This window comes from Fundulus heteroclitus, chromosome 12, assembly GCF_011125445.2.
Source record: "Fundulus heteroclitus isolate FHET01 chromosome 12, MU-UCD_Fhet_4.1, whole genome shotgun sequence".
In the NCBI taxonomy this organism is placed as follows: Eukaryota; Metazoa; Chordata; class Actinopteri; order Cyprinodontiformes; family Fundulidae; genus Fundulus; species Fundulus heteroclitus.
In genome coordinates, this window is record NC_046372.1 from 11,231,814 (window position 1) to 11,245,032 (window position 13,219).

At 38.3% G+C, this 13,219-nt stretch overlaps 1 protein-coding gene across 3 annotated transcripts; it reads right to left on the reverse strand.

The window, feature by feature from the left end:
• Positions 1-1,151: 1,151 nt before the first annotated feature.
• Positions 1,152-10,146, reverse strand: scamp1 (secretory carrier membrane protein 1). Of its 3 annotated transcripts, XM_012859977.3 has the most exons (10): positions 9,920-10,146; positions 8,137-8,217; positions 7,828-7,938; positions 7,357-7,368; positions 6,949-7,060; positions 5,124-5,252; positions 4,822-4,981; positions 4,629-4,730; positions 4,405-4,522; positions 1,152-3,550 (listed from the first exon to the last, which is right to left on the reverse strand). In XM_012859977.3, exons 1-10 carry the CDS (start codon positions 9,974-9,976, stop codon positions 3,389-3,391), a joined length of 1,044 nt encoding a protein of 347 aa, XP_012715431.2. In that variant the 5' UTR covers positions 9,977-10,146; the 3' UTR covers positions 1,152-3,388. The 3 variants fall into 3 exon arrangements, with proteins under 3 accessions (XP_012715431.2, XP_035999815.1, XP_012715432.2); XM_036143922.1 differs by lacking the exon at positions 8,137-8,217; XM_012859978.3 differs by lacking the exon at positions 7,357-7,368.
• Positions 10,147-13,219: the final 3,073 nt, after the last annotated feature.

The following is a 13,219-nucleotide window of genomic DNA, read 5'->3' on the forward strand; positions in this document are numbered from 1 at the left end:
ACAGAAAGACCTCTCTGTTCTGAAGGTATCAGCAATCATATGCTTTAGCTATAATAAATACAACGCAGGCCAAAGGTCCGGATGCCAATGGTTTCATTGGTATATTGCAAAAAATAATTAACATGATTATTATATAGTCGATCATCACAACAGATTTTTACTATAACCGATGTTCAGGGTGTTCTTGTTTGGATTGTGCTACTTTGAAAGTAACCTCCTCTGGCTTTAACAACAAGATGCCAAATATACAATTTGTGACTCGGGGTTGTTTTTCTACTTTTTGAGCGAAGTTGTCTATCTTCTCAAACCTTAAACTATGAAAATTATTTGGTTGGCTTTTATTCAGCAATAGTGTGGAAAAATCAATATCAATCCGAATCTAAAAATCGATTTACTGACAGCAAATCTGATTATGCAATAAATACAAAGTAATTGTAAACAGAAACTTTTTTCGTCAGTGGCGTATCTCATGACTAAGGCTGCTTTCATGTTCAGCCATTTCATATTATATCATTCCACTCAGTCAAAGACAGGTTTACCTTTAAAGTTTGACACATAATCCACGTCCATATTCATATTTAACCGAGGATGTACTTTTCAGATTTCCTGATTTTCAAGCAAAACTAAATCAGCTTATAGGAGGAACTTTTCACATCTGTTAGCAGCTTTCATACTTAAAGGCAGGACGATGGAAACCGCCAACAGTGTTGGAACAATGTCTCATTAATGGTGGAAACGTCCAGCAAAGCCTCTCAAAGTGATCTGGAAAGAGAAACTTTGTGGGTGGAGGAATCCAAGGGGTGTCTGTGTGTGAATTACACTCATATTTCACTAAAGTCAAATCAATAAATACTTCTTTCAAATTTTATTTAATGTTAATACCATAAATATACAAAACTGAAACTATTTCACATGCGACAAAAGCCAGACAGGAGTGCATTACTTTTTTTTTTTTTTTTTTTTTTTTTTTACTTTTTTACACGCGATTGATAATGAGGATCAAACTTTACAAAATATACAGGTGTCCCTTTTCCCCTCTGACTCTGTCAAATAACACTGTCACAGGCCATAAAACACTGTTTTGTGTCAGCAGACTTCAAAAACACATTGTTCTGTACAGCAGAACCAGCTCGCCAAATACATATTAAAAAAAAAAAAAAAAAAGAGAAAAAACTACCCACTGTGGCAAGGCTTCATAGAACGACTTTAAAAGTACAAATACAAGGTAATCGTGTGGATGTATGCAGCAGAGTATGGTAATAACTTAAGGTAAAACTGAAGGGCGCACGTCACAAAGCAAGATTTGGAGAAAAGAAAAACATTTCTATGAACATTTTGGTAGTTTCTCACAGCTTTTCAGGACATAAAATAACACTTGAGGGAGTTGAATTCTTTCATACCGATCATTCACACTCACGCTCATAACACATGCACACGTGTTTGCAGGTCAGTCAGGACTTTCTGCAGCCTCGCCGTCGCAATAACCACGTCTCTACACAATCACACAGACAAAATATTAATAAAAAAAAAAAACTATACTGCAAACAACTTAAATAACCACATAAATAAAAGCATTATTTGCGCTAACTTTGATGTAAAAACAAGAAATGTGTAATGAATAATAATAATAAAAAAAAACATAACGCCAAAAGCAAAAAAAAAAAAAAAAAAAAAAAAAGCAAAACTGCCAAGATTTAAGCTTATTATTTCAGGATAGAGCCTCCACTTTCTAACATTTACTTTTGGGAGTATTTAATGTTTTACACAGCAGTTATCATTCATCTATCATGCACATCTTGAGACAATCACGTTCACTAAGTGAAGTGCTTCAGCACAAAAAAATTAAATAAATAAAACTAAAAGAAAAAAAAGAAAAGCACATCCATAGTTCACTTCAGTGACAGTAGACTGTACAACTTTAGCGTGAATAAATGACTGTGTTGGTGATGGCACTGAATGTGGGTCGACTTCAGTCCCCTGTTCCTTTAAGTGTTTGTTTGGGGTTCAATTTTTTTCCACCGCCGGCCAATTCCGACCGACATGGAGGGAAAATCGGTTGAAATGATAGACGGTTAGCCTATGACGTGTACGTGTAAACAGTTTCAAGTTTCTTTTTTCCTTCTTTAATCTATGCGGAGGTTAGTGTCAAGAAAAAAAAAAAGATTTCTCCTGAGAGAAAAGGCATGTCTGTTCTCTCCACGTGTGGCGTTTTTGTTTCTTATTTAAACAGGAAACAGGACAGCGAGAGCCCACGGCCAAGCGGCTCTAAAGGTTAATAGCAGCGTTAGTTTTCCGACGAGTGAGAACAGCTACAAAAACGACCGAGGGAGACTCGCATACTGCAGCGATGAGTTAATGCCATCCAGAAATGAAAGGGAACATTGTTTTTTTATCTGTTATGCATTTCCCATTTTGAACGCACCAGGCTGTTAAAGTTGTGGCTTGAATCACTGTAATTCACTTCTTTTTTTTTTTTTTCAGAAAATAGAGAGGTTCCCCCCTAAACAGCAACCTGTGACGCCTGAAAGAAGGCAATGATGCCTGAAGATTTCCTAACTGTACTGTGTGCCAAGCATGCTTCTTGTTACCATCATGCTGGATAACCTTAAGCTGCTGAGTCAGCCCAACCGAAAGGCACACAGAGCATAACAGAGTTAAACTTGGGGAGTTGCTTAACTAAATTAAATATGAAACCGTTTTTCCGTAATGAGAGTGTTATTATCTTGCTACATTTAGCAGAGATAGAGGACAAGGTAAAATGTATCTTTAAGTCCTAGATGTCCAAAAACTGGATAAAAAACAAACAAAAAAAAAAAAGTTTAGTGTATCATCGCATCGTACTGATGTCCAGCTGTTCAACAAAACAAAAATATAAAACCGTGTGCAAAAAGAGTCTGACTTCTCATAGCTACACTGAATTCATCAGGCAGGGAGCTGTTCGGAGGTCATCACCGTCACAAATTATGCTAGAGTTAAGACTTCTGCCTGGTCATCTCGCAGGGGGACAGAAGGACGAGGTTAGCACAAAAGTGGGGCAAGTGTGCAAGATGAGGCCCCCCCCCCCCCCCCCAAACACAATTAGAGCCCACCCTTCATCACTTAGTGGTCGTGACAAGACAGTCGCCTGACTGCAAAGCGGAGAGGGTGGATTTTGTAGAGTCTTCACTGACGTTAGGTTTCAGGTGAAGACCAACAGCTCTGGTAACTCTTCTGTTATGTTACTTCAAAAGATAGATGTGCAGGGGAAACATTCACGAACATATCCTATTGAATCTGAGAGGCGGCGGAAGCAGAGTCGGGCGCCTCCCTCTCGTTGTTGTTGTTGTTGTTGTTGTTGTGTGTGTTTGGTTACATGTGTGGGCATGTGTTGCCTTGAACGGGGTCTCGTCTATGGGTGCGCTTTGAAGGCCCCGTGGGCGGCGTTGGTGGCGGCGTTGGCGGCGGCGTTGGCGGCTGCGGTCTGAACGGTCTTGTTCGACATGACGCCGGTGGCAAACTCCTGCTGAGCCTTCTCGAAGCTGGCACCGGTGGTTCGATACAGCGCGTGCACCTGGAAAGGGCACAGAGGAGAGTTCAGTTCAGCTCAGTGGTCCGTCACCGGATGTCTGTCGCGCCGTAGTGGCAGCGACGGCCTAGCGGTTAGGGCAGGGCGCTTGCATCCTGGGAAGGCTGCAAACGCCACGGGTTCGAGTCCCGCAGGCTGCCACCCTGGGTCCTTGAGCAAGGTCTTTAATCAGAGAACGCTCCCCGGATGTCGCACACTGGCAGCCCACTGCTCCCAAACAAATGGAGTAAATGCAGAGGACAAATTCAAATGGAATATATGTTGCAATGACAAGTAAGGATGATTATCGTTATCTTTATCTAGTAGGGCTGGACGATAATTCAATAACAATATATATCGATCGATAGACATATATCGATGATAGAAGAAAGTTCAATAGAATAACAGTTTTCCTTCTTTTTGCTTTCTAGCCATATAGGTTAGTACTACAGTCATTACACACTCTCAACCAATCACAAGCGTAGACGAAGGAAAGCTCCGCCCCCTTCAAAGAGTTCAGAGAGCACATGTTCTTTTATTTTTATTTTTTTAAACTTGCAGTTTTGGTAAAAAGTTGGTTGAATAAAGGGTTGAGTTTGAATTGAGTGTTTGTGTGTTCTGTATATAAAAAATAAGTTGCTAAGCAACAGCATAAAGTGGCCCAGGGCTGCACTTAAAATATATGTTTTGAATTTTCTGATAATTATCAATATGATTTCTATTTTATCGATTTTGCTTTTTTTCCTACATCTTCCGGCCCTGTTATCAAGTATGAAAATAAACAAAAAGCGACAAAAGCACTAATAAAAGTATGTTGTGCCAAACATTCTGCAAAATCTTCAATCGGCGATCGTGTTTACCTTTTTAAACATTATGAGCGAACCCACAGACAGCGCAGTGAACAGGGCTGCAATCAGTAGCATGATGATGCCGACGGGGATGCTGGTGTTCAGACCGGTCAGCGCTGCAATCCAGCCGCTGGCAAAAAAAAACGAAAAAAAAAAAGCAAACCGACGGGACAACTTTAAGGAACTCAGTAAAACGACCACAGAGGGACGGGCCGGCGGCAGAGCGAGACGCTTACCACGTTCCCCAGCCGGTGATGCCAATGGATTGTAGAACGTGGACTCCAAACTGACAAATGTAGATGAAGAAGAAGACAAAGAAGCGGAACGAACTGTCACTCCTGAAGTGAGAAGAGGACAAGAGTTGTGAGAGGTAGGGTAATTCGTTTCGGGGGTGACTTGCATCTACAGCTCCGAAGTGCTTCGGCTTACCTGAAGGCCCCGTAAAGCGGTCTGTACCAGCAGACGAAAGAGCACGGGGTGAAGAGCAGGAACCAGAGCATGGCCAGGCCGAAGTCCACCCCACGAGAGGCATCCACGATGAACCAGGCCAGGCAGCCAAACATGTTCACAAACAGCGTGCCTGCATGGACTGGCATATCACATGGAACAGCTACGGGTCACACTCTGGCGACAACGCCACACGGCACGGTAGTATACTTATAGAGTTGTGAAGTTTTGGGAACTAATTAGATGTACTTTGTGTATTGTGGTGAGCCAGAAGGTCGACTTACACATCCAAAGGTTGTACATGATCTTGACGGTCTTCTGGAACTCTATAGGAATGTCGACGGCAATATCATGGTAGAAACACGGACCCACAGGAAACCGTTCGGGTAGTGGAGGCCAGTTGTTCTTGCGGCCTGTATGAGCAAAGCAGGCAGTGTTTTGATAATGAATCATACTTCATCATAGGAAACGTTTTCCACTTTATATGAGGCAAATGAACGCCGGCCCATCATGAAAGAATGAGTGAGGTTTGGGTGTAAAACAGTAAAACATTCTATGTTAAATGAAATGTATAAATATCTCTATCTATCTATCTATCTATCTATCTATCTATCTATCTATCTATCTATCTATCTATCTATCTATCTATCTATCTATCTATCTATCTATCTATCTATCTATCTATCTATCTATCTATCTATCTATCTATCTATCTATGTATGGTAAATCAAACATCTAATCTAAACCTGCTTCTATTTCAAGAAAGAATCCCAACTAGGGCTGGACGATAATTCAATAACAATATATATCGATCGATAGACGTATATCGATGATAGAAGAAAGGGTCAATAAAAAGTTCAATAGAATAACAGTTCACAAACACAGACCCAGGAACGCTCCGCCCCCTTCAAAGAGTTCAGACAGCATGCGTTCTTTTTTCTTTTTTAAAAACTTGCCGTTTTGGTAAAAAGTTGGTTGAATAAACGGTTGAGTTTGAATTCAGTGTTTGTGTGTTCTGTAGCTAAAAAATAGGTCACTAAGACACAGCATAAAATGGCCAGGGCTGCACTTAAAATAAATGTTTTGAATTTGTTCATAATTATCGACATCGATCAATATGATTTATATTTTATCGATACGCTTTTTTATCTATATCATCCAGCCCTAATCCCAACCTATTTTTTTAAGATGCAGTTAGATGTACGTATCACACCTAAATTCCAGTGGCTTTTTGATCACAGTTCGGTCTAAAAATGTCTTAATTATTTTGGTTATACATTTGCATTTAAACCCATTTTTCTTTCTTGTAGTGCAACGAGACTCAAAACAAAATGTAATAGTCTTAAGTGTACATTTGATAAATTTACCTTTGTAAACAGTTTGTAACTCACTGAATTATTTCTAATATACAACCATGCATTTATAGTAAAGCCTGTGACGCAGTTTATTTGGAAAGGTCATTAGGACGACAATGAACAAATTAACAATCCAGTTTCTTAGTATATAGCTTAAGGAGATGGGACTTTACAGGCTTGATGATAAATATTGATCATATGCGTCATCTTAGATCTCAGTAGTTAAAATCCTGCCGGCTTCAACCAACAGGCGGATCCCTTATGACTCAAATAACTCCCTTGCGAATTTCCACAAACTTTTAATACCTGATGAAATGTAAAATCTGAGTGGTCAATTTTTTAACTTTATCAAAAGATTTTTGGGGGAATACCAGACGTGACCCACATGATCTTGAAGCTCATTTTCCATGGAAGTTTAGGATTTCACTCTTGTGTCTAAATAAAACAAGAGCTGTCTGAGACTTTAACAGGGAGTATTATTAACCGATGTTAGACAAGGCAAAACTGTCGTGGGGGGCTTTTGTAAAGTAGGATGATAGCAGTTCTACAAAACATAACTAGGTATCTTTTTTTTTGTCACAGCTGATTGTTACTCAGTTCACAAAAATTCTCGAGTTTTTAAACAAAAACGTGGAGCATATATCTGCTGATTGCATAATAACTTGTAACCTGACCAACTTTCGTGAACCTAGGTCTGATCAGGACGGACAGTTAGAGCGAGGAGGATAAGGAGCGAATGAGTAATCTGAATGACCTCCTGCTACTCCGTGGGACTGCAGCTCTCTCTCCCGACGATCAAGCTCTGCAGCTTTCTTCTCCAGCTCCTCCTGCCTTCTCAACAACTCAGCCTGAGCACGCGCTTGGTCCTGAGAGAGACACAGACAAGCTTGTATGGGTCCCAAACATCTGAACGCTGTCACAAGGTTACAATAAGATGAATATTTCCACCATATTTCACTCAGGTAAATGTTCTGTTAGTTTGGAAAAGGACGAAGTAGGGTTAGAAAACAAATTAGTCACTAGTGAACTAAACAGCTCGGTTAGCATTAGGCTAGCTTAAGAAAGAAAAAGTCTTATTAAAAGTAAGAAAGCGGGCAATAAATGAATCTATATACCACAACAGTTCCATGAAAAATGAAAACATCTGATTTAAATACTTTACCTTGTTACGTTGCTGGTGGGCCGTCGGAAAACACAAAGAGTACAGTGTACAAAAAAAACAAAAGGAAAAATGAACCAAAGGAAAAGATGGGTTTCGGTTGTGAGATGAGTATTTTACACGTTTTGTGGACAATTCATATCCTAAACTTGCTCAGAGCAATGATTCAATTGTATACAATAACTGCAACTATAACAAACTAGGCTGGACCCAACCTTTAGCCACCACGCAGTGAAGAGGGTTTAAAGGGTGGTCAAAAAAAAGAAAGAAAGAAGTTAGAAAATGTAATCAGAGATTCTACTTTGTGTTGCCAGGTCTCCATAATAATTTCTTTTAAGGCTCTCATATACAACTTTATCTGGGCTTCAAATAACAGTGGAGAGTGCTGCATGTTGTTAATCTAGTGCAGAGACAGTAAAGAACAAATAGCTGCGGCTCAGAGCATCCCAGTAATGATGTAACGACATTTATTACCTGAGTCTGGTGCTGTGAATAAGCTGGCGGCTCTTCTGTGGGCTTCATGATGGCAGGTTGTGTGTTCTGGGAAGGGGCAGGAGCAGGTTTGGGGGCATTTCCAGGTGCTGCCTGCAGACCAGCATAGGATGTCTACATTGTTACTGATGCCACCGAAAATTTACAGCAATTGCAGTCACAATTTATTACTGTTTTGCATTCTGATGACAGGTTGCAGCATGAAACACAGAGGATAAAAGTAGCGGGGAAAAACTAGGTCCGTCTAAAACACACACACACACACAGGCTCATGCTGAGTCTGAAGCTAACCGTTCTAGCATCTGTGAAGGGATTATATTCCTCCAGACCACCGGGAGGGGCAGACCGTGTCACCTGGGTCACCGAAGGATCCTACAAGGTACAAAGGTTCACACAGGAGTTTAGGGAAAGGAAAACTACAACTACAAATCAGTTATATACGTTTTGTTTTTATTAAAAGACATGCAACTTGTTTTCAAACTAAAACAAATATTAATCAGATCCAGCTTTAGTTGGAGAGCTTGTGCCATTAGTAGGTGGGTTGAAGAACAATTAAAAGAAACATATTGAATGAAGTCGATTAATCTACTTGAAATAAAATATTTCTTTGTGTGACCCCAAAAACTCCAAATTGCTCAATTCCACAGAGATTATTTTGACTATTCTTCTGCCAAAGAAGTTATTTTTCTTCTTTAATTGCATAATCAGAAAAAAAGTTCAGCTAAGTCTAAAGGTTTCACTTTGTTAATAATAATAATAATATATATATATATATATATATATATATATATATATATATATATATATATATATATATATATATATATATATAAAGCAGTTTGTTGACAAAACCCAACCTTATGGTTTAAATGACCTTAGGAACATCGACTGGGCAGAAAGTCAACACTTTTCACAGACACCAGTTTGTTATTCCCAATAAATGTGTTTGTGCTCATTTACTCAAAAATCCACTGATTTTTGAGTAAATGATTATATAGTCTGTTAGTTAATGCTTTAAACAACATATATTCTTGCAAACATACATACTTTGCAATAAGTGTCCCAATTTTAACACTGCACGATTTGGATTTCATCCAATTCTTTTATTTTTATTTCAGAATTTTACTTTTTTTTGTACAAGCTGAAAATCATTTCTGTTTCAATTCAGCATATTCTCAGTTGCTGTTTCAAATGTGAATTTGAATCTAAACTAGGTCTATTGCAAATCAGTTAACTAACAGTTGTGTTCATTTCAGATGGATCCCATCAACATAGATCAGTAATCAATGGATATTTGTAAAATAAATAAAAACTAAATAAATAAATAAATAAAAAGGTTTGAAATCAAACATTATTTTCTGCTTAGTTTTCTTGATGGATACAAATGACCCTAGAAGTTCATCTGTTTAAACCCAGCAGCTCACTTTTTGCCTACACACATGACCTTGGTGCAGTTTAAAGGTTCTTTTAACACCCTTCCAAATGTAATTGCTTGTTTTAACATAAACTTTTTAAAAACACTTTGCTAACATAATATATTACGTTTGCCATACTGGACAAATTTTATACAAACTTCTGCAAAAATACACCCTAATAACCAAAAACAAGGCAGCCTGTGAGTCCAGACTCCTCCTGTCTCTAAAATCGCTTACACTCAATAATTTGATCTGGCTTTTCAATTAAGGCCCACAGCCAAACGACAGCTGTAAATAAACGTAAATGTTGACACACACATTAAATTTCAATAAGGATAAGAAACCAGAACGATTTTCACTAAAAAGGGCTGCTTTGTGCAAATGTTTACAAGCGATGGTCAAAGCTCATATGATCCAGCTAGCATACATCCACACCAACAGTTGTTATTACAATGTTTATAGCAACGTTTCCACAAAAATACCTGAGAAATCATCGCAAACCACTACAATAAAAGTAGACGGCGGTACATAGCATTTTCTACCCCCAGAGGAGCTTTTCCAGAAGGCTGTGAAGCTATCAGCCTGGGTGCTAAACCAAGAATGTGAGCTCAATGGGCAGCAACGGTTTGTTAGCCAACCATGCTAGCCTCGTTAGCTACCTGAAAGGGATTGCTGAAATCCGGGTCTGCGAACGGATTACTGTCAAAATCAGACATCGTTTCGCCTTTCTAATAACTGCCTCCTTTCAACGAGAAACCCCCAATCCTCCGGCAAAGGTCTAGTGCTCGGATTTGACAGCCTGTTTTTGTTGGCAGCAGCCTCCTCCTCCTCCTGCAGATGGAGAGCTCCCAGCTAGCTAGCCAGTAGCAGAAAAAGATGGCAGCAGCTGAGAGGATGCTGATGAACAGCGTCACGGAGTCAGACAGCATCACGATGCCTGGACAACCTGGGCAGGTACAGCACATGGCAGCACACAGGGGCACGGCTACAAAAAAACAAAAAGGTTCAAGGGACACATGTTTTTTGTGTATTTTATAATTCTTTTTTTTATATACTGTTTATTTGAAGCTACCTTTCTCTCAAATCCGTCTAAATCTTTTGTGATATAGATTGTCACATAGGCAAAAGGGGTCTACAACCCATAGTACAACCCATAGCTCCAGGGCTCTTAATGACTGACTAAAAAATATTGAGAACCAATTAATGTTTTGAATATAAATTTAATAACAAGTTTTGAATTTTCTTTTCTCCATAGAATAATTCCACAACAGAATAAGAGTAAAAGTACCAGTAATATGGCCTTAGAACTGTTTTTCTTGTCATTAAAGTTGAGAACTGCATGTTTTTTTTTCCATTTTTCTTTTTTTTTTGCATTATTTTCAGAAATCTCATAATCCCATGGAAGGAATTTTTTTGTCCACAATTTGCAACAGTTTTATGTTTTTTCTTTATTTTAAATGAAAAATGTCTCTTTGGGTTGTAAAGGTTGCAGACCCCTGCTACACAACATGTGTATATATATATATATATATATATATATATATATATATATATATATATATATATATATATATATATATATATATATATATATTATATGTGTGTGTGTGTGTGTTTAAATGAATAGCATGCAAAATATTTCAGCATATGACTTCAGTACGTCATAGTGTTAGTACAGCCACTGACTGTAAAATTACCTGTGACACGTATTCCCACAGCCAGAAAACTGCTTTGTTGTTGCAGCCCAATCCTGTGGGATTCTGTGAGAGTAGGGAGTAGCAAGATGGTGCCAGTGACTTCCGTTTTTCGGGCCAACCATCAATCCAGTGAATAAATAGAGATCAGTGTTCAGCTACAGATCATGACTTTTTATGTTTTGCACATGCTGAAATATTTACAAACAGCTAAACGTATCTTTCTTGTAACAGGGGGAAATGTGAAGGGAAGGGGCTTCGGACTTTGCGCTTCAGACATCCAGGGAAAACTCAGGTCACTCTGGCACTATCTCTAACAGCTCATTTATCCATCCATTGCTTATGTCCGCTTATGCATGCTGGGCTGTGGGGGTGAGGGGCTGGTGTGGATCTCTAGAGGTCATTGGACAAGAGGCATGGAACACCAAATTAGAGCCAAATTATTTACACTCTTGCACATATTCAAGGGGAGCGTAATAAAGATTAACAGTGGCAGGCAAACCATCCTATGTGAGCATTTTATCTTTTCCATTCTGAACTTAAATCTGTATGGCTGGGCGGAGTGGATGTTTGTAGACTTGCCATCATTGGCAACAAAAATTCTACCTTTGTCTGTACAAATTGAATCAGTCACAAACAGTTTTTTGTAAAATTGTACACTGATTCAGCATTTGGTTATCTCTCAGCTAGAGAATTATTCTGTGAAAGCCTTTGGCAGATTAGGACTAGAATGGATGAACTCCTATGATATATATGTATAACAGTTTCAGATGCACAGCGATCTTTTGTGGGACATAGTCACTTTCTAGCCTTCTCAGAAAGGCAGACCAGTCAATACAGGCAAACTTAATGAGCTAAATTACAGTTCCCGGTCCACAGTGAGTTTGTTCTTTCATTGGCTGATGTAAGGCAAAAAAACTTGGTCAGAGCATCCTCATCCAGCCTAAACACCAAGTTTTTCCCCTCTGCTGGTTTGCTTAAATGTTTTTTTGGAGCCATAGTTAAATAACATTGATGAACATCTTTGCGATTATGGAGAACAGGCTGATGGCGCATTTGTTCTCACAGTCTCTGTCGTCATACTTTGTCTGGAAAAAGAACACAATAACATTATTTTATTTAAATGGTATATTGTCTAATAACATATAATTAGTATTAACGGGTTGTTTAAGCAGATTTTTTTGTCTCCTGCATCACAGCTTCAGGAAGGAACTGTGTCCAACCCTCAGGCCTTTCTGTTTTCTGTTAAACTGTGACAGGTTAAAATCATAAAGTTATTAGAATATTTAAGAAGTGTTTCATACACAGGGTAAAATAAACATCTTAAACGTATTGATAGCAAATATAGTGAAGGGTGAAATGACTCATATTTCACAATTAATATTTTGGTTATTGTTTCATTTAAAATAGCATTGTTAATATGGTACAATAAATGGATTTGGCACTCTTTTGAATACAGTGAAATGCAGTGAAGATGTCGGCTTCGTCTCCGTCCTTCACTGAGCTCAAAAGTTACCACGTACCTCTCAAAATCATTAGAGCAGAGGGAGCAACAAAACCAACATATTTTGCTCCCTCTAAATAAAATGAGTTTGGATCTGCATAACCTACCTGGCATAATATTAAAAATATGAATTATCAAGCTTTTTTATTTGATGGATTTCTTTTAGTTTTAAATTAGGGAATTGCTGGTTTGGGGTTTTAAAGCACACACATCACAATTTTACAAAGTAACAAAGAAACTTGCTTGAATTGAACAAGGTTCCTGTATTCCTTCCAACATCCATGAAAACATAAGAAAAAGTCTTGATGCCTTAGTTTACCTATTTATTTTCAGTTTTAGTCAAAGGTACTCAGAGTAATTTTGGAGGCCCCAAAGGGCCACAGCTTGCAGACATATGTGCTAAATTGTTGACGTGAAATCTGTTTTTTTTAACCTTTTATTTATAATTGTATTGCTTTATAGAGCTGTATCTAAATCAGTTTAAATTCTCTAGCTGGTTTCAAATCTGACGAAAACAAAAATCAGCTCTTAAATTGATTAGAAGTAGAGAACATTTCATATTCATATATATTTACTGGAAAATGGACATATATGAAATTATTTGTCTGCCCTTTTTTGTGCCTATTTGGTACCTTTTATAAACTGCCTTAAGTCATATTCTACTGCAATCTCCACTGTTTAAGAATAGTGATGATTATGGTAATGATGATAATAATAATGAGGATAGTGATATATGAAAATGTCAGAAGCTAATTCCCTTA

Bases quoted from the DNA above. Each gene is read 5' to 3' on its own strand.
- scamp1 (XM_012859977.3), bottom strand. From the start codon at position 9,976: ATGTCTGATTTTGACAGTAATCCGTTCGCAGACCCGGATTTCAGCAAT. The intron at 8,218-9,919 runs GTAGCTAACGAG...TGTACCTTGTAG, and splicing joins ATTTCAGCAATCCCTTTCAG to GATCCTTCGGTGACCCAGGT. The intron at 5,253-6,948 runs GTCATTCAGATT...TTGCTCATACAG, and splicing joins GTCCCACGGAGTAGCAGGAG to GCCGCAAGAACAACTGGCCT.